Source organism: Dipodomys ordii, unplaced genomic scaffold (genome assembly GCF_000151885.1).
Source record: "Dipodomys ordii isolate 6190 unplaced genomic scaffold, Dord_2.0 Scaffold181, whole genome shotgun sequence".
In the NCBI taxonomy this organism is placed as follows: domain Eukaryota; kingdom Metazoa; phylum Chordata; class Mammalia; order Rodentia; family Heteromyidae; genus Dipodomys; species Dipodomys ordii.
The window spans coordinates 204,701-222,799 of record NW_012267397.1 but is presented as its reverse complement, the minus strand read 5'-3'; the positions used below and the strand labels follow the sequence as shown (position 1 = coordinate 222,799).

General features: G+C 43.9%; 1 protein-coding gene across 1 annotated transcript in view; it reads right to left on the bottom strand.

The window, feature by feature from the left end:
- Zmym1 (zinc finger, MYM-type 1) overlaps window positions 1-11,828 on the bottom strand; it is a 20,116-nt gene extending 8,288 nt beyond the window's left edge. The window contains exons 1-6 of the mRNA XM_013034049.1: window positions 11,659-11,828; window positions 6,506-6,575; window positions 5,231-5,399; window positions 750-924; window positions 454-669; window positions 282-303 (exon numbers count right to left, since the gene is read on the bottom strand). Of these exons, the coding sequence (XP_012889503.1) occupies window positions 282-303; window positions 454-669; window positions 750-924; window positions 5,231-5,399; window positions 6,506-6,575; window positions 11,659-11,754 (748 nt within the window). The 5' untranslated portion in view covers window positions 11,755-11,828. The remainder of the gene's footprint in view (window positions 1-281; window positions 304-453; window positions 670-749; window positions 925-5,230; window positions 5,400-6,505; window positions 6,576-11,658) is intronic.
- Window positions 11,829-18,099: the final 6,271 nt, after the last annotated feature.

The window sequence follows — 18,099 nt, the reverse complement described above, 5'->3', positions numbered from 1 at the left end:
AGGGTTGGTAGTGGGGCTTGAACTCTGGGCTTCAGAGCTGTCCCTGCACTCTTCAGCTAAAGGTGAGCACTCTACTGCTTGAGCCACAGTGCCACTTTCCGTTTTCTAGTGGTTTATTGGAGATAAGAGTATCACTCCTGCCTGGGCTGGCTTAGAACCGAGATCCTCAGATCTCAGCCTCCTGAGTAGCTAGGATTACAGGAGTGAGCCACCAGCGCTCGGCTATACTTGCTTTTAACTGTAGTTTGTAATGGCTTCTTCCTTTAGGAAAACCAACATACCGCATTTATCATCAATTCCTAGCTACAACTGTTGAGAAAAAAAGTCTTCAAATTCAATCAGGTTAAAACTGAAAAATTTCCCCAATGGCACTAAAAACTGTATGTACTCTCACATTTCCAAGTGAAGAAGCATTCACAGACTAATGAAAGAAAACTGGATCTTTCAACATACCTGCTGCTTATATGCTGAAATATTCTTCAAATTACTCAAGTTATGAGGCTGTCCTTCCATTTGAAACAGACGCAACAGACTAGAACTGGTATAACAATAAGCTCCACAGTTCTTACAACAGTTCATGATGAAATTGTTGACAGAGTGAAACTTTGAAAAGCAGGTGTTACTACAAAGACTGTGTTTCATGCTCTGGTATTTTAGTTCATATTTAATCTAAGATTAAAGAAACATGATTAAAATTTTTTGGCAATTAATAATCAGAATCCTTGTAAATGTTAAAAATTATAACTTACAATAGCTGTCTTTTGACATATGCTGCACTTGGCCAAAATTCTATTAGTACACATGGTAACACATGGCTTTCTTTTTTCTTCATATGACGAAAAACAAGATTGGCTGCAGTAATTTTTGGCAGTAGTATTGTCTTCTATCTGGACAGTGATCACATCTTCTGGGTTTAAAATTTCTCTAAAAATAAAAGGATATCATTAAGCATTTTCACCATAGTTAATCCCCTGAAAGTCTGCCTTGTTGTTTCACTGAGATAACAGTTAAAATCATCAGCCCTGAAAGAGAAAATTAAATTTAATATACAGTACTATCACTTCTATCAAGTAACTTTGGATAACATACTCCCTAAAAAAATTTCCATACCTATCTGTAATAGGAATTATAAACATATTGGAATGTGCAGTTTCAAGGATAATGTAACTTTCTTTTTTTGGTCTTGGGGCCTGAACTCTGGGCCGGGGTGCTGTCCCTCGGCTCTTCAGCTCAAGACTAGTGCTCTACCACTTGAGCCACAGCGCCACTTCTGGCTTTTTCTGCTTATGTGATGCTGAGGAATCGAACCCAGGGCCTCATGCATGTAAGGCAAGCACCCTACCACTAAGCCACCTTCCCAGCCCCATAATCTAACTTTTACGAATTGTTGATGGTGATAACAAAAAGATAACATGTGTGTGTGTGTGTGTCTATAGCCGGGTACCAGTGTCTCATGCCTGTAATCCTTGTTATTCAGGAGGCTGAGATCTGAGGATCATGGTTCAAAGCTACTCCAGGCAAGAAAGTCCATGAAACTCTTATCTCCAATTAATCACCAGAAAACTGGAAGTGGCGCTGTGGTTCAAGCAGTAGAGTACTCACCTTTAGCTGAAGAGCGTAGGGACAGGGCCCAAGCCCAGAGATCAAGCCCCATGACCCACCAAAAAAAAAAATTATATATATAAAAGCCGGGTGCTGGTGGCTCACACCTGTAATCCTAACTACTTAGGAGGCTGAGATCTGAGGATCGTGGTTTAAAGCCAGCCCAGGCAGGAAAGTCCATAAGACTCTTATCTACAACCAACCACCGGAAGTGGCACATGGTTCAAGTGATCGAACACTTGCCTTGAGATGAAGAGTTCAGGGACAGGACCAAGGTCCAGAGTTCAAGCCCCATGACCCAACAACAAAAAATTCACTCCCCCCGATCATCTGGAATCTAATTTTTTAAAAAAGAACATTTCCAAGTATGGTTTGTAAATTCTAGGGAAGAAGTTATTTCACAAATACTTTGAGGACTCTAAGATCAAAACTACCAAAAATACTATTTAAGATGTTGCCTTACAGAAAATATTGACCTGTTAACTGATATACCAAGGCCAGAGGGGCCAGCCTTGTCAGGACATAGTCCAGAACAAAGAAAGGATAGACAATTGACCAAGAGGTTAAAAGATAATAACTTGCATCAAAATAGGTATCAGGGGCTGGGAATGTGGCCTAGTGGTAAAGTGCTTGCCTAGCATGCATGAAGCCCTGGGTTTGATTCCTCAGTACCACATAAACAGAAAAAGTCAGAAGTGGCACTGTGGCTCAAGTGGTAGAGTGACAGCCTTGAGCAAATGAAGTTCAAGGACAGTGCGTGGGCCCTGAGTTCAAGCCCTAGGATTGGCAAAAAAAAAAAAAAAAAAGATGCAGGCCTGAGACATAGAATGATGGGGGAGGAAGCATAATTGAGACAAAGTTCTGAACTCCGTTCCCAGAGACTGCCTAAGTCTCAGCTTGTACAAGGAAATTCTGCCTCTGGCAATTGCATCATTTCAGAGATTGAGCTTGGATGAACCTTGAACAATGGACAAAACCTCGGGCTCCAACACAAAGATTTCACCAGCCTAGGCTCACACTCCAGCCTGAAGCCTTAACCTCCTGCTGGCCTGGGAGGAAGAGTTCAGCTGAGCCCTACAGGGAGCACCAGGAATCCACCAGAGTAGGACCAAAGAATGGGCAGTGCTCCAAACTAGAGTCCAGCCCTTGAGCTCAGCCCTCAGGGCTGAAACACCTACACACCAAAGGAGCATTCAAGAGTTGGCAGACTCTGCCAAAAAGATCAAATTATTCCTTATTGGGACAGATGAGGGAGAAGACTTCAAAACCAACCATTGAAAACAAAATTACAGAATTTACAGTATTTAACAAAATTACAGAAAATCTCCCCAACCTCAAACAAGAAGCTTACCTACTGACAGGAGGCATACAGACTCTTAGTATGACAGGACATGAGAATACTTCTAGATACATTACAGTGGAAAGCTTGGACTTAAAAAGAACAAGGAATTTGCCAGGCATTGGTGGCTCATGCCTGTAATCCTAGCTACTCAGAAGGCTAACATCTGAGGATCAAGGTTCAAAAGCCAGCCCCAGCAAGAAAGTCCATGAAACTTATCGCCAATAAACCACCAGAAAAGAGGAAGTAGTGTTGTGGCTCAAGTGGTAAAGCGCTAGCCTTGAGCAGAAGAGCTGAGGGACAGCGCCCTGGCCCAGAGTTCAAGCCCCACAACTGGCCCAAAGGAAAAAAAAAAAAAAATCAACCCCACCCAAAGGTAATAAACCTATCACTCTCAAATGGACAATGGGGCTAGGGAGAGACTTCTCAGAAGGAAAAGAACGAAAAGAAACATATGAGGAAATGCTCATCATCCCAGGCCATAAAGAAAGTACAAATTAGGACTGGTGCCCAAGGCTCACTCCTAATCCTAGTTACTCAGGAGGCTGAGACCTGTGGATCCTGGTTCAAAGCCAGCCCAAACAGAAAAGGTCATGAGACTCTTATCTCTAATTAACCACTGAGAAAACCAGAAGTGATGATGGGAAGGTGGCTCAGTGGTAGAGTGCTTGTCTTGCATGCATGAAGCCTTGGGTTCCATTTCTCAGCACTACATATGCAGAAAAAGCCGGAAGTGGCTCAAGTGGTAGAGCACTAGCCTTGAGCTGAAGATCTGAGGGACAGTGCCCAGGCCCACAGTTCAGTCCCCACAACCAACCAAAAAAAAGTGTTGGGAAGTTGGCCCAGTGGTAGAGTGCTTGCCTTGCATGCATGAAGCCCTGGGTTCCATTCCTCAGCACCACATAAACAAAAAAAAAGCCAGAAATGGCACTGTGGCTCAAGTGGTAGGGCTCAAGCCTTGAGCTGAAGAGCTGAGGGATAGCCCCAGGCCAAAAAAGAAAAAGAAAACCCAAAGTAGCACAGTGGCTCAAGTGATAGAAAGCTAGCCTGGAGTTGAAGAGCTGAGGGACAGCACCCAGGCTCAGAGTTCAAGTCCTATGACTGACCAAAAAAAAAAAAAAAAAAAAAGCGGGGCGCTGGTGGCTCACGCCTGTAATCCTAGCTACTCAGGAGGCTGAGATCTGAGGATCATGGTTCAAAGCCAGCCCAGGCAGGAGAGACTGTGAGACTCCTATCTCCAATAAACCACCAGAAAACTGGAAGTGGCGCTGTAGCTCAAGTGGTAGAGCGCTGGCCTTGAGCTGAAGAGCTGAGGGACAGTGCCCAGGCCCAGAGTTCAAGCCCCACGACCGACAAAAAAAAAAAAAAAAGCAAATCAAACCAATTCTTGAGTTTTTTTTTTTTTTTTTGGGGGGGGGGCCTGAACTCTGGGCCTGGCCGCTCTCCCTTAACTCTTCAGCTCAAGGCTAGCACTCTACCACTTGAGCCACAGCGCCACTTCCGGCTTTTTTCTTTTTTTTGCTTATGTGGTGCTGAGGAATCGAACCCAGGGTTTCATACATGCAAGGTAAGCGCTCTACCACTGAGCCACCTTCCCAGCCCCAAGATTTTTTTTTTCTGCTCAAGGCTAGCACTCTACCGCTTGAGCTACAGAGCCACTTTACCACTTCCGATTTTCTGGTGGTTAATTGAAGAGTCTCATGCACTTTACTGCCTGGACTGGCTTCGAACTGCAATCCTCAGATCTCAGCCTCCTAAGTAGCTAAGATTACAGGCATGAGCCATCGACTCTAATCCCCCAACGGGTAAATTCCAACAACAAATATTGGCAAGATGTGGGGAAAAAGGAACCCTACTGGAAGTGGTGCTGTAGCTCAAGTGTTAGTGCGCTAGCCTTGAGCTGAAGAGCTCAGGGAGAGCGCCCAGGCCCAGAGTTCAGGCTCTACAACTGACCAAAAAAAGAGAGAAACATAAATTGTAAGAAATGTAATCTTGAAAGACATATTAACATAATACAGGCTTTTTTTGTGGCAGATGTGACAGTGCAAACAAAACAATCATACCAATAATCTCATTTATAGGGAATTTTGATTAGAGTAGGAATGTAAACTTTGGAAATCACATTAAAAAACAAACAGGATTCCTTCGTGTTGTCTACAAGCCTCTTAATAATAAGCCAAAGGTGCTTCTAAGTAACACAACTTCAGAAAAAATGGAAATACAGAATATTGTAACCAAGACTTTAAGCAAAGGTATGTAATGAAATAAAAACAATTTAAAATTACATACTTTGAGCAGTTTGAGCAAGTTCTCTTGGTAGGAAGTGAAGAATTGGCAGATGTAATGTATTCAGTGATGCATAATGTAGAACAGAAAAGCTGAGTAGAACCTTTCCTCTGATAGGCAGTTTGCCCCATCTGGAGGATTTTTTTACAACCAGAGCAGGAAGCTTGAATAGCTGTGGTTGAAAAAGCAAAATTTTAATTATGCTAGAGAAACCTTAGAGCTTAGATAACTGTGAAGGTATTAAAAGTGCAAGAAGGGCTGGGAAGGTGGCTCAGTGGTAGAGTGCTTGCCTTGCATGCATGAGGCCCTTAGGTTCGGTTCCTCAGCACCATCTAAGCAAAACGAAAAAAGCCGGAAGTGGCGCTGTGCCTCAAATGGTAGAGCACTAGGCCTTGAGCTGAAGAGCTGAGAGACAGCGCCCAGGCCCAGAGTTCAGGCCCCATAACCAGACCCAAATAAATAAATAAACGTGCAAGAAATTTGTATTTTCATCTTATAGCTAAAGCATTGCTTCATTTTCTTGTTTTTTTTGGGGGGGACCACTACTAGGGCTTGAACTCAGGGCATGGGTACTTGTCCATTAGCTTTTCTTCTCAAGGCTGATGCTCTATCATTGATCCACACCTCCACTTGTAATTTTTTTTTGCTGGGATTGGATGGACAAAATAATCTCATAGATTTCCTAACCCAGTTGATTCTAAAACAGGATTCAGCTTTCTGAGTAACTAGGATTACAGGTATAAACCATAGAATCTGGCTAACAGATAATGTTGGGTGCTGTTAGCTCAGGCCTTTAATTCTAGCTACGCATGAAGCAGAGACCTGAGGATGACAGTTCAAAGTCAGCCCATGACACACAGATCTCCAATTAACTACCCTAAAAGCCAGAAGTCCAATTAAGACGCAAATGGTAGAGCCTTAGCCTGGAGCAAAAAATCTCAAGGACAGCACCCAGGCCCTGAGTTCAAGCTGCAAAACTAGTATATACACATGCAAAATGTAACAAAACAAAACCAAAAGCCGGGAGCTGGTGGCTGCTAGCTACTCAGGAGGCTGAGATCTGAGGATCGAGGTTCAAAGCCAGTCTGTGAGACTCTTATCTGCAATAAACCACTAGGAAACGGGAAATGGCCTTGTAGCTCAAGTGGTAAGAGTGCTCCTCCCCTTAAGCTGAAGAGCACAGGGACAGAGCTCAGGCCCGTTCAAACGCCACGACCAACTTAAAATTAAAAAAAAAAAATGCCTATCCTATTGATAAGCCTATAACAATGTTATTACCATTGTCTGAAAATGTAGTGTTTTTCAGTTCACTCTCCTGAGTTTTGGGGTGGTGGGCTTGACAAGATTCCTAAAAGAAATTAAAAAGTGATTAACGTAGTTTATGAGTCATTCCATTGAAAGTGATAAATGCAATTATTCCATAAACTGTACAACTGAATGAACTAAGCCATGTTACCATTTCCTTATGTCCTGTGTCTGATTACACCAATTTTGCACATTTACCAAAATGTGACTTTAGATCTTTATCAAGTTACTTTGTGTCAGAAAGGACAAATCTAGTCATTTAATTGGCTTCATTTTATGCCAGTTCCAGGGTTTGAACTCAGGTCTTTGGGTGGTGTCCCTTAGCTTTTCTACCGAAGGCTTGCAGTCTACTACTTGAGCGACAGCTCCACTTCAGCTTTTTCTGGTAGTTAGAGTCTCCTGGAATTTTCTGCTTAGCCTAGCTTTAAACCACAATCCTCATGTCTCAGCCTCCTATGTAACTAGGATTATAGGTTTAAACCCCAGACACCTAGCAAATTAGCTTTATATTTCTGAGGGAAAAAAGAAGCAAGATAGCCAGGCCAAACCCACCATCCTGTGGTCACTGTCCAAGAGTGGGTCTTGCCTGTAACAAATACACCAGTCATGATCAGACAAACTTCCTGAAGGGAGCTGAGGAAGGGTATAATGAGTAACCTAAATCAGTTTTCTGGTCCTGAGACCACTCATTTTTCTGATGGGTCTTTACATGATGTTTGTTAAATAAACTACGTTAGCTTACTATATAAGCTCTGCTCCGCTACTAGTTTTATTCCTATACTGCTGGACACAAAAACATTCCACACTCATACACTGTTTAATTCTAGAATTGAGTACATTTTTTTTTTGTCGGTCGTGGGGCTTGAACTCTGGGCCTGGGCGCTGTCCCTCAGCTCTTCAGCTCAAGGCGAGCACTCTACCACTTGAGCTACAGCGCCACTTCCGGTTTTCTGATGGTTTATTGGAGATAGGAGTCTCACAGTCTCTCCTGCCTGGGCTGGCTTTGAACCATGATCCTCAGATCTCAGCCTCCTGAGTAGCTAGGATTACAGGCGTGAGCCACCAGTGCCCGGCTAGAATTGAGTACATTTTATTCCATGAAAGTATTTCAATGAGTAAAAAAGAGGTTGGGTTTATAGACGGAGAAGGGTTAAAGAATGAACAAGCTGGGCACTGGAAGCTCAAGCCTGTAATCCTAGCTACTCAGGAGGCTTAGATCTGAGGATTATGGTTCAAAGCTAGCCCTGGTAGGAAAGTCTGTGATACTCTCATCTCTAATAAACCACTCAGAAAACCAGAAATGGTGCTCTTGCTCAAGAGGTAGAGTGCTCTTCAGCTGAAGAACTGAAGGATTGGGCTCAGGCCTAGTTCAAGCCCCACGACCAACCAAAAAAATGAACAAGGAGGAGTAGCTCAAGTGGTAGATTACCAGTCTTAAGTGGAAAAAGCCACTTAAGAGCTGAAGCAAAGTTCAAGCCCTAGTACTGGCACAAAAATCAAGCAATCCAAAACAAAAACAAACAAATGAATAACCATCAATATTACTTTCCTTGTAAAGTGCAGACCAAACAGAAAAATAACTGATGAGTTGACATCAAGTTATATTTATTTGAGGATAGAAGCTTGCTACATAGCTAATACTAGCCTCATCCTCCTACATTACCCTTAATAGGTGGGATTACAAATGTGCTAATCATATCTCCCCATTTCAAGTTACCTTTTGCTGTATAGATTAAGTAGAGAAATTTGCTAGCATGCTAATTGGACCTGGCCTATTTGGGGGAAATCTGACCTGTTTTCCATCTAATTTCTGAGGTGGTCAGGTAAAGTTTTTTTTGTGACTATTTTTAATTTTAGTCTGTTTTGTTGGGGCCAAGTGCTGTAGATTAGGAAAAAAAAAGTCTCTTGACTTACTTAACAAATGCCAGTATTGATAGAAGAAATACTTATTTTTACTACTTGTTCTAATCAAAAACAACTAATTGCTATTTAATTGGGTGTGATGATTCCAGAACTGGGCAAGAGTATCAGTTCAAAAACACCTGGGGGGGGCTGGGAAGGTGGCTCAGTGGTAGAGTGCTTACCTTGCATGCATGAGGCCCTGGGTTCGATTCCTCAGCACCACATATGCAAAACAGAAAAAAGCCGGAAGTGGCGCTGTAGCTCAAGTGGTAGGCCCCACGACTGGACCCAAAAAAAAAACACAACAAAAAAACATACAAAAAAAAAAAAGGGCTGGGAAGGTGGCTCAGTGGTAGAGCGCTTGCCTTGCATGACTGAGGCCCTGGGTTCAAATCATCAACACCACATAAGAAAAAAGCCAGAAGTGGCGCTGTGGCTCAAATGGTAGAGCGCTAGCCTTGAGCTGAAGAGCTGAGGGACAGTGCCCAGGCCCAGAGTTCAGGCCCCACGACCGGACCCAAAAAAAAAAAAAAACCTGGGACTACACAAAGGAAAAAAGGCAAGGGGGAAAAAAAAAAGCCCTGCCAGGTGCCTGTGGCTCATGCCTATAATCCTAGCTACTCAAGAGGCTGAGATCTGAGGATCACAGTTCAAAGCTAGCCTGGGCAGGAAACTCCATGAGACACTTATCTCCAATAAACCGCCAGAAAACTGGAAGTGGCGGTGGCTCAAGCAGTAGAGCCCTCGCCTTGAGCTGAAGAGCACAGGGACAGCACCCAAGCCCAGAGTTCAAGCCCCACGACTGACAAAAAAAAAAAAAGGCCTTAGTTCAGAATTGCTGGATTGTGCTACATGATTCAGTAGGCAATTTCATGGCAACTAAGTCTAAATTTGATGTATATTTGAATGTAAGTTAATTGCTAGATACACAGCATTCACCACTGTCTCCAAATCAATGGGAATCACGCTACTTTATATTGATCTACTGTGAATCACACACACAAAATAAGAGATGGGGATCTATGTTGCTTAGTCTGGTCCAGAACTTCTGGGCTCAAGCCTGTTTCTCATCCTCCCAAATAGGTAATTGCCAGTACATGCCACTGCTTCTGGTTAAGAAATAGCTCAGTTTACTTTTAACAGGTTCTTTAGTATGTGCTGTATCTAAAGAATCAAAACTTAATTGACATGTTGAATTAAAATCCCTTTGTAAAACTACTTCAATAAAAAAAAAGGGGGGGGGAGAGCCTGGGAAGGTGGCTCAGTGGTAGAGTACTTGCCTTGCATCCATGAGGCCCTGGGTTCAATTCTTCAACATCATATAAGCAGAAAATGCCGGAAGTGGCCCTTGGTAGAAGGCTAGCCTTAAGCTGAAGAACTGAGGGCCAGTGCCTAGGTCCAGAGTTCAGGCCCCAGGACCAACAATAAATAAATAAATAATCAAAACTTGTAAAAGGCCAAATTCACAGGAAACTGTTGGCCCATACCTGTAACCCTAGCTACTCAGGAGGCTGAGATCTGATGATCTTGGTTCAAAGCCAGCCTGGGATTATCCAAGAGACTCATCTTCAATTAATCACCAGAGAAGGAAGTGGAGCTGTGACTCAAAGTGGTAGAGGATTAACATTGAGCCGAAAAGCTCAGGGACACAATCCAGGACTAGTTCAAGTCCCATGACCAACCTCCTCCCCTCCAAATGAAACACCCTAAAGCTGGGTGCCAGTGGTTCACGCCTCATCTCAGGAGGCTGAGATCTGAGGCAGCCCAGGCAGGAAAGTCCATGAGACTCTTATCTCCAATAAACCACTAGAAAACCGGAAGCGGTAGAGCTCACCTTGAGCTGAAGAGCTGAGGGATAGTGCCCAAGCCGAGTTCAGACCCCACAACCGACAAAACAAAAACAAAACAAAACACCCTAAAATCAATACCCAATACTAGAGGGGACGGGACCTAACTTGGATAAAAAGAATCAAGAAAAATAATATTAAGAGTTTAAACAGTAACTAGGCAGGCTGGGAAGGTGGCTCAGTGGTAGCGTGCTTGCCTTGCATGCATGAGGCCCTGGGTTCCATCCTTCAGCCTCACATAAGCAGAAAAAGCCACAAGTGGTGCTATGGCTCGAGTGGTAGAGCACTAGCCTTGAGCTGAAGAGGTGAGGGACAGTGCCCAGACCCAGAGTTCAGGCCCCTTGACCAGCCAAAATAAAAACAAAAACAGTAACTAGGCCACATCTGTAATCCTAGTTATACTCAGGAGAATGAAATCTGAGGACAGTTGTTTGAAGACAGCCCAAGGAGGAAATTCTCATCTCCAATCAACCACCAAAAGCTGGAAGTGGAGGTGTGGCTCAAGTGGCAGAGTGGTAACCTCGAGCCCAAAAAGCTCAGGGACAGTGCCTAGGCACCGAGTTCAACCCCCAAAATTGGCAAAAAAAAAAAAAAAAGTAGGGCTGGGAAGATGGCTCAGTGGTAGAGAGCCTGCCTTGCATGCCTGAGGCCCTGGGTTCAATTCCTCAGCACCACATAAGCAAAAAGAAAAAAGCCGGAAGTGGCGCTGTGGCTCAGTGGTAGAGCACTAGCCTTAAGCTGAAGAGCTGAGGGACAGCGCCCAGGCCCAGAGTTCAGGCCCCACGACCAGACCGCCCCCCCCCAAAAAAAGTAAATACTCATCTACTTAATAAGAGGCAGTATAGTATACAAATTATAGTATACAAGATTCAAAAGGAACACACAATTTAAAGGCTACTGTAATTCTGTGCATCAACTGAGTAGCCTAAGGAGTGCAAAATTTTAAAATTTTTATATACCACGCCCAGTCAAAACCATATGTATTAAATTCATAAACAAGGTGCACTTGCTGTAGTTAGTTGTATTTCAAGTTATAAATAATTGTCAACTCTATAATATCTATTAACATTAACCAATCATTTCATTTACCAAACATTCTCTTCCATCAAATAACTTCCTTACAGACACTGCGCACTTAAAAATGTATCTGGAAGGCACCATAGTGTATACCTAAAATCCAAGGCATCAGCATCAGGAAGAAAAGTGTGAAGCCAGGGTCTCACTACCCTGTGTCAAAAAACAAACTAAACCAACATATACCTTGTAGTGGGATGGGGTGTGTCTGTGGAGATAAGGATTTATGTTTTTTAACCAATAAATTATTTTATAACTAAATGGGTAATGAAGTGTTATTCTAGAATAAGGTTAAATATTTACCTGAGCATTGCTGTTTTCTGTCTCAATTTTATCTAGCTGCTCCAGCTGTAGTGCCATTGCTTTGTCACACTCATCTTCCAGTGGAGGTTCTTTCATTTTAGTATCTGATGCAAAGTAATACTCCAGTTGCAAATTAATGATCTTCTTTCTGCAAAGTTCCGGAGTTCCTAGAACATTGGTGAACAGATTTACATTTCTTTTTGTGTGCTGGTCCTGGGGCGTAAACTGAAGGCATGGACACTTCTCCCTGAGGTTCTGTGCTCAAGGATACACTATTTTTCTTTTTTTTAACAGTTCTGGGCTTGAACTCAGCCTGGGCACTGCACCTGAGCTGATTTTGCTAAAGGCTGCACTATACCACTTGAGCCACAGCACCACTTCTGGCTTTTCTCCTGATGTGGTACTGAGGAACAGAATCCAGGGCTTCATGCATGTTGGGTAAGCCACATTCCCAGCCCTCAAGGGTACATTATTTTGATGGGCAATGGGAGAGTCTGACCAGACTGGCTTCAAACCTCAATCCTCAGATCTAAGCATCCTGAGTAGGATTACAGGCACACATGAGCCACAGGCGCAGTTTCAACTTAAGGACAGTGCTCTACCATTTGAACTACACCTCTTCTCAACTTTTTACTGGTTAATTAGACAAAACCCTCAGACTTTTCTGCCTGACTTGCTACCTTGATCTTTAGATCTCTGCCTCTTGAGCAGCTAGGATTACAAATCAGCCACTGGCGTCCTCATTATGCTTTCTTTTGGTCGGTTGTGGGGCTTGAACTGTGGGCTTGGGCGCTGTCCCTGCACTCTTCAGCTCAAGGCAAGCATTCTACCTCTTGAGCCACAGCACCACTTTCGGTTTTCTGGTGGTTTATTGGAGGTCAGAGTCTCACAGACTTTTCTGCTTTGAACTGTGATCCTCAGATCTCAGCCTCCGGAGTAGCCAGGATTACAGGCGTGAGACAGCCACCAGTGCCCAGCTCTTGCTCTCACACACCCACTGTATTTTATGTATGTGTGTGTACATATAATAGTGTGTATGTGTAAGTATATGTGCCTGGTACTGGGATTACCCGTGTGAACTACCACGCAAATTCTTTCTCACCTCCATGTTTGAAGGAAACAAAAAGAAAAACAAAACAAAAAATACCACTGCTTCCTGACTCTGGTGTTACCAAGTAAATGCTTTACAAACACACCCCCTTCCCAATCAAAGGCAGCCCAGTTACGATGCAGGAATAACTTGAGTCCACACCAGCTGGAGGGAGTGGGGAAGCTGTGACAAATCCAAGACCACCCACCCACCCACCCCGCCTCACTTTTGAAACTCCTAACTGCTTTGGAGTCTGAGACCCAGAGGATGGCGTTATGTGTAGTGAGACTGGGTAGAAAAGCCCGCGAGGCTCCATTTCCAATTAACCAACAAAATGCTGGACTGGAAGTATTGCTCAAGAGGAAGAGCCCCAGCTGTAGACCAGCGAGTCCGATTTCAAACTCCAGTAACGACAAGGAAATAACTTCCCCCTCCCCCAGGCTGACTGGAGGCGCCAAGCAACCGAGGCCGGACCTCCCGCGGCGCTAGCGAGGCCAAGGAAAAAGAACCGGTACTCAGGACTCGGTTTCTAGAAGCTCCACTCCACCCGGCACTTGAGCCTCTCTTCTACAGAAGATACCCGGTCTCTGCCCCTCCCGGTAACGCGCCCAAGAGAAAGAAAAAAAGGAAAGAAAAAAAAAAGGAGGGGTGGGGGGAGCTGCGTAAACCTTACTGACTCTTCTCCGGGACGCTCGCCAAAAGGAAAAGGCTCCAAACTTCTTTGGCTTGGAACCGCCCTAGAGGCCCGCCCCTTTCCCACCGTCCTTTGCGACGGAGCATGCGCACAAAGCAGCAGACCTGGAGCGACGACACCTCCCTAAGTTGTGATAGGCTAGGATGTGCAAGAGGGGGCGGAAAAGAGGCGTGATTGACGTGGTCTGGAATTGCCCGCCAACTTTGAGTCCGGCAAAGAAAGTGCCGAGTCACCGTGACTCAGCATTTCTGGCTGACTGAAGTGGGAGGGGGGCAGGATTGAGGCTTTCAGCGGTGAAGGCCCACAAGATGGACTTGAGTCTGGAGTTGCCCACCGAGGTTAACTCCAGCAAGGAAAAAAAAAACTGCCGAGCCATCGTGACTCAGCACTTTTGCTGGTCGATCCGATTTCACGGATTTAAGAGGTGTGTTCAGTACTGACTACATAGTACCAGGACGCGGCTGACTAGGAACTTCTTCAGTTTGGGCGCCTTTTTTTTTCTTTCGCCAGTTCTGGAACTTGAACTCAGGGCCTGGGCACTGTCCCTAAACCTCTCTGCTCAAGGTTAGCACTCTACCACTTGAACCACAGGGCTACTTCTGGCTTTTTCTGTTTATGTGGTACTGAGGAATCGAACCCAGGGCTTCATGCATGCTAGGCAAGCACTCTACCACTGAGCCACCTTCCCAGCCCCATTGGGCACCTTTTGAATACAGTGAAAGAGTCCTAAAAGTGTGTGGCCAAAAAAAATTACAGAATATGTAAAATGCTCATGTTTAGTACATTGAGACTTCGCATCCACAGAAAAGGAGCAAAGAAAGAGCATATAGACACGTGATACTTTTCAAATCACAATAGGATTACAAAAATATGGGGTAAAAGCATCTTACTGCAGTCTTGCTTTTCACCGTAACTTTTTTTCCTTTGTTTCTTTTTCCACTTCTTTGGATGGAAAGACTAATTTCAGAAGCTAAGTTTCAGGGTAAAAGATATGTTTGTTCTAGCATGAGTGATGCAAAGCACTCCCCACTCTCTAACCTAAAATAATAAATTTGAGGCCCTTTGTGAAGATGAAGTCCAGACCAAAAGGTGTTTCAGAAACATTATCATTATTATTTTGTCAGTCAAAGGGTCTGAGTGCTGTCCCTCAGCTCTTCAGCTCGAGACTCACATTCTACCCCCTGAACCACAGCGCCACTTCTGGTTTTCTGGTGGTTTATTGGAGATAAGAGTCTGATGGACTTTCCTGCGGTGGCTGGCTTTAAACCACGATCCTCAGATCTCAGCCTCCTGTGTAGTTAGGATTATAGGGGTGAACCTGGCTTTTTCTTTTGAATTTTAATTACGTCTTTTTGTACTTCATTCTATAGAGGACAGTCCAGTTTATCTGTCATTTTCATTAAGAAATGGGACAACAGGGGGCTGTGAATGTGGTTTAGTGGTAGCGTGCTTGCTTAGCATGCATGAAGCCCTGGAATAGCACTGTGGTGGCTGAAGTGGTATAATGCTAACCCTTTTTTTTTTTTTGCCAGTTCTGGGGCTTGAACTCAGGTCCTGGGTACTGTCCCTAAGCTGCTTTTGCTCAAGACTAGCACTCTACCAGTTGAGCCACAGCACCACTTCCAGCTTTGTCTCTTTATGTGGTGTTTAGGAATAGAAACAAGCCCTATACCACTAATCCACATTCTTAGCCCCATGACTTTCTAACATTTATAATGATCTATTTGAACTATTAGAAATAGAAGGTTATTCACTGATGTGATCTCTCCTCTTGCAACCGCTTTATTATCAGGGAAGTTTAAGAGAACAAAAGGTAATTTACTCAGATCCACAAAGTGATTTGGTGATTGGGATTAAACTAGAGCTCAGTAATGAGTGCTGGATCAATGAACTTCCAAAGGCAAGTTATGTCTTTATCACTAACTTCCTAGGGAGTTGATAAAGGAGGATTTATGATCTTCTAAGAATTGTAAATATCTGTAATACTTTTGAGATGTGTTGATATTTCCACTTTACTAAGAGCTAAAATTCAGCCAAAAGTTTCATCCAATAGACAAAGGTTACAAGTTGCCTGTGTCTTTCTTGCTCAGAAGGTTCAATGGCTTCAACTCACACAGAAAAGGTTTACTTTCTTGCTCAGAAGCAGAGAGACTAAGTCCTAAATTAAGGAACATAAGGTGGATTATTGAAGGTAGTTGATTTACTTCAATTCTATTTTCCATATGTCAGCTTGAGAAAAATGAGCTGGATGGCTTAGGAAATAACCTTGGAAAGCTAATAAGTTGGACCCTTGGAGGCATTTCCAGAAAGATGTATTTGGGATTTGCAGTATCTGCCATGCATTGGACTTTTTGCTACACTAGTAGGTTAGATTTTTTAAAAAGGACAGAAGAGTTTGAGATTGTGGTTTGTTAGGAGATCACATGCTTGGTTTAAAGGAGTAGTTGTTACACAACTCTCATCATTGCCATTCATAAATGAACAGTCTAGGGCTGGGAAGGTGGCTCAGTGGTAGAGCGCTTGCCTTTCATGCTTGAGGCCCTGGGTGTGATTCCTCAGCACCACATAAGCAGAAGGAAAAAAAAAGCCGGAAGTGGCACTGTGGCTCAAGTGGTAGAGTGCTAGCCTTAAGCTTCAACTGAGGGACAGCGCCCAGGCCCAGAGTTCAGGCCCCACAACCGGACCAAAAAAAAAAACTCAAAAAACAAAAAACGAATGAACAGTCTAGTGATACCTAAACTGCTAATTCTCAAGGTAAACTAGGAATCCATATTTTCATGTGAATTTGACTATTTAAAAACAAAACAAAAGCTGGGTACCAGTGGCTCATGTGTGTAATCTTAGCTACTCAGAGGGCTGAGATCTGAGAATTGTGGTTCAAAGCCAGCCCAAGCAGAAAAAGCTATCAGACTCTTATCTCCAATTAACCACCAGAAAACTGAAGTGGCACTATGGCTCAAAGTGTAGAGCACGGAGGCTTGGGGCTGGGAAGGTGGCTTAGTGGTAGAGCACTTGCCTTGCAGGCATGAGGCCCTGGGTTCGATTCCTCAGCACCCACCACATAAACAGAAAAAAAAAAGCTGGAAGTGGCGCTGTGGCTCAAGTGGTAGAGCGCTAGCCTTGAGCTGAAGAGCTGAGGGACAGCGCCCAGCCCCAGAGTTCAGGCCCACAACCGGACCCAAAAAAAACAACCAAACAAAAAAAAAAGTGTAGAGCACAGGCTGGGAAGGTGGCTCAATGGTAGAGTGCTTACCTTGCATGCATGAGGCCCTGGGTTCAATTCCTCAGCACCACATAAGCAGAAAAAGACAGTGTTAGCTGCTGTGGCTCAAGTGGTAGAGTGCTAACCTTGAGCTGAAGAACTGAGAGACAGCGCCCAAGCCCAGAGTTCAGGCCCCACAACTGAAGAAAAAAAAAAAAGTGGTAGAGTGCTAGCCTTGAGGGAAAGAGCTCAGGGACAGTGCTCAGTTCCTGAGTTTAAGCCCATGAGCAACAAAAGGAAATGGGCTTGAATTCAGGGCCTCTTGCTTTCATTAGGCCTTTTTTGCTCACAGATGTTACTATACCATTTGAGCCATACCTCCAGTCTAGTCTCTCTCTCTCTTGCTAAACTTTTTTTCTACCCAGGCTTCTCTTGAATTGTGATCCTCAGCTCTCAACTTCCTGAGTAGTTAAGGACTACAGGTGTTAGCAATTCACAGCTAGCTTTTTTTTTTCTTTGCTTGTCCTGGGGGTTGAACTCAGGGCCTATGCTGTGTCCCTTAGCTTCTTTTTGTTCATGTAGTGCTCTACCACTTGAGCCACAGTGCTACTTCTGGCTTTTTATGAGTTTTTTTGTTTGTTTATTTTTTGAGATAAGAGTTTCACAGACTTTCCTTTCCTGGCTTCAAACTATGATCCTCAGACCTCAGCCTCCTGACTAGCTAGAATTAAGGTATGAGCCATCAGTGCCAGGCAGCACCTGGCTTTTTTAAAAGTTGGGAACAGATAAGCTAGGGGTATAGTTCAATGGCATAGAGGTTGCCTAGCATGTTCAAGGCCTTGACTTTCATCCTATTGTAAGGTAACTTATCAGAGAAGCCACTCTTTGGTAGATGGATTTTTGTAGTCTTTATTATACAGCAGTCTGTGGTGGGAAAATGGAGGAGAACAGAAAAGGAATAGCCTGGACTCAATCAATAGGCAGGAACTGTTTATTGAGGAACAGTGAGAGCCACAGACCCTCTCACTGGATTGGAGGTTGTATAAAGGACTGGATTTTAGGGTGGGCTTATATAAGGCTTAACAAGAAAGCAGAGAATAAAAAATGGGCTATGATCTCCTTGGGACCAAGAGCAATGTCCCTGGCTAAGCCCACAATAGAATTCCGGGGTATGGGGTCTATTGGCTTCTGGGGCCAAGGTGGGAATGACCTGCCTTTGGACAAGCATGTGAGCAAGCAACTGGTGCTTTGCTTGACCCTGGAGAATAGGGTAGGACTCAATCCTTCAGGCTGCAGCCAGTTATTACAAAGGCCTGCAGCCCCCACATACACATAACACAGCTTGGAAACAGGCCAGAGAGGAAAGAAAGAACAAAAACAATACCAACAAACCAATTAAGCACCGATGGAGAGCTCAATTTGAATGCCATGATTACCAGAGAAGATACAGGAGAC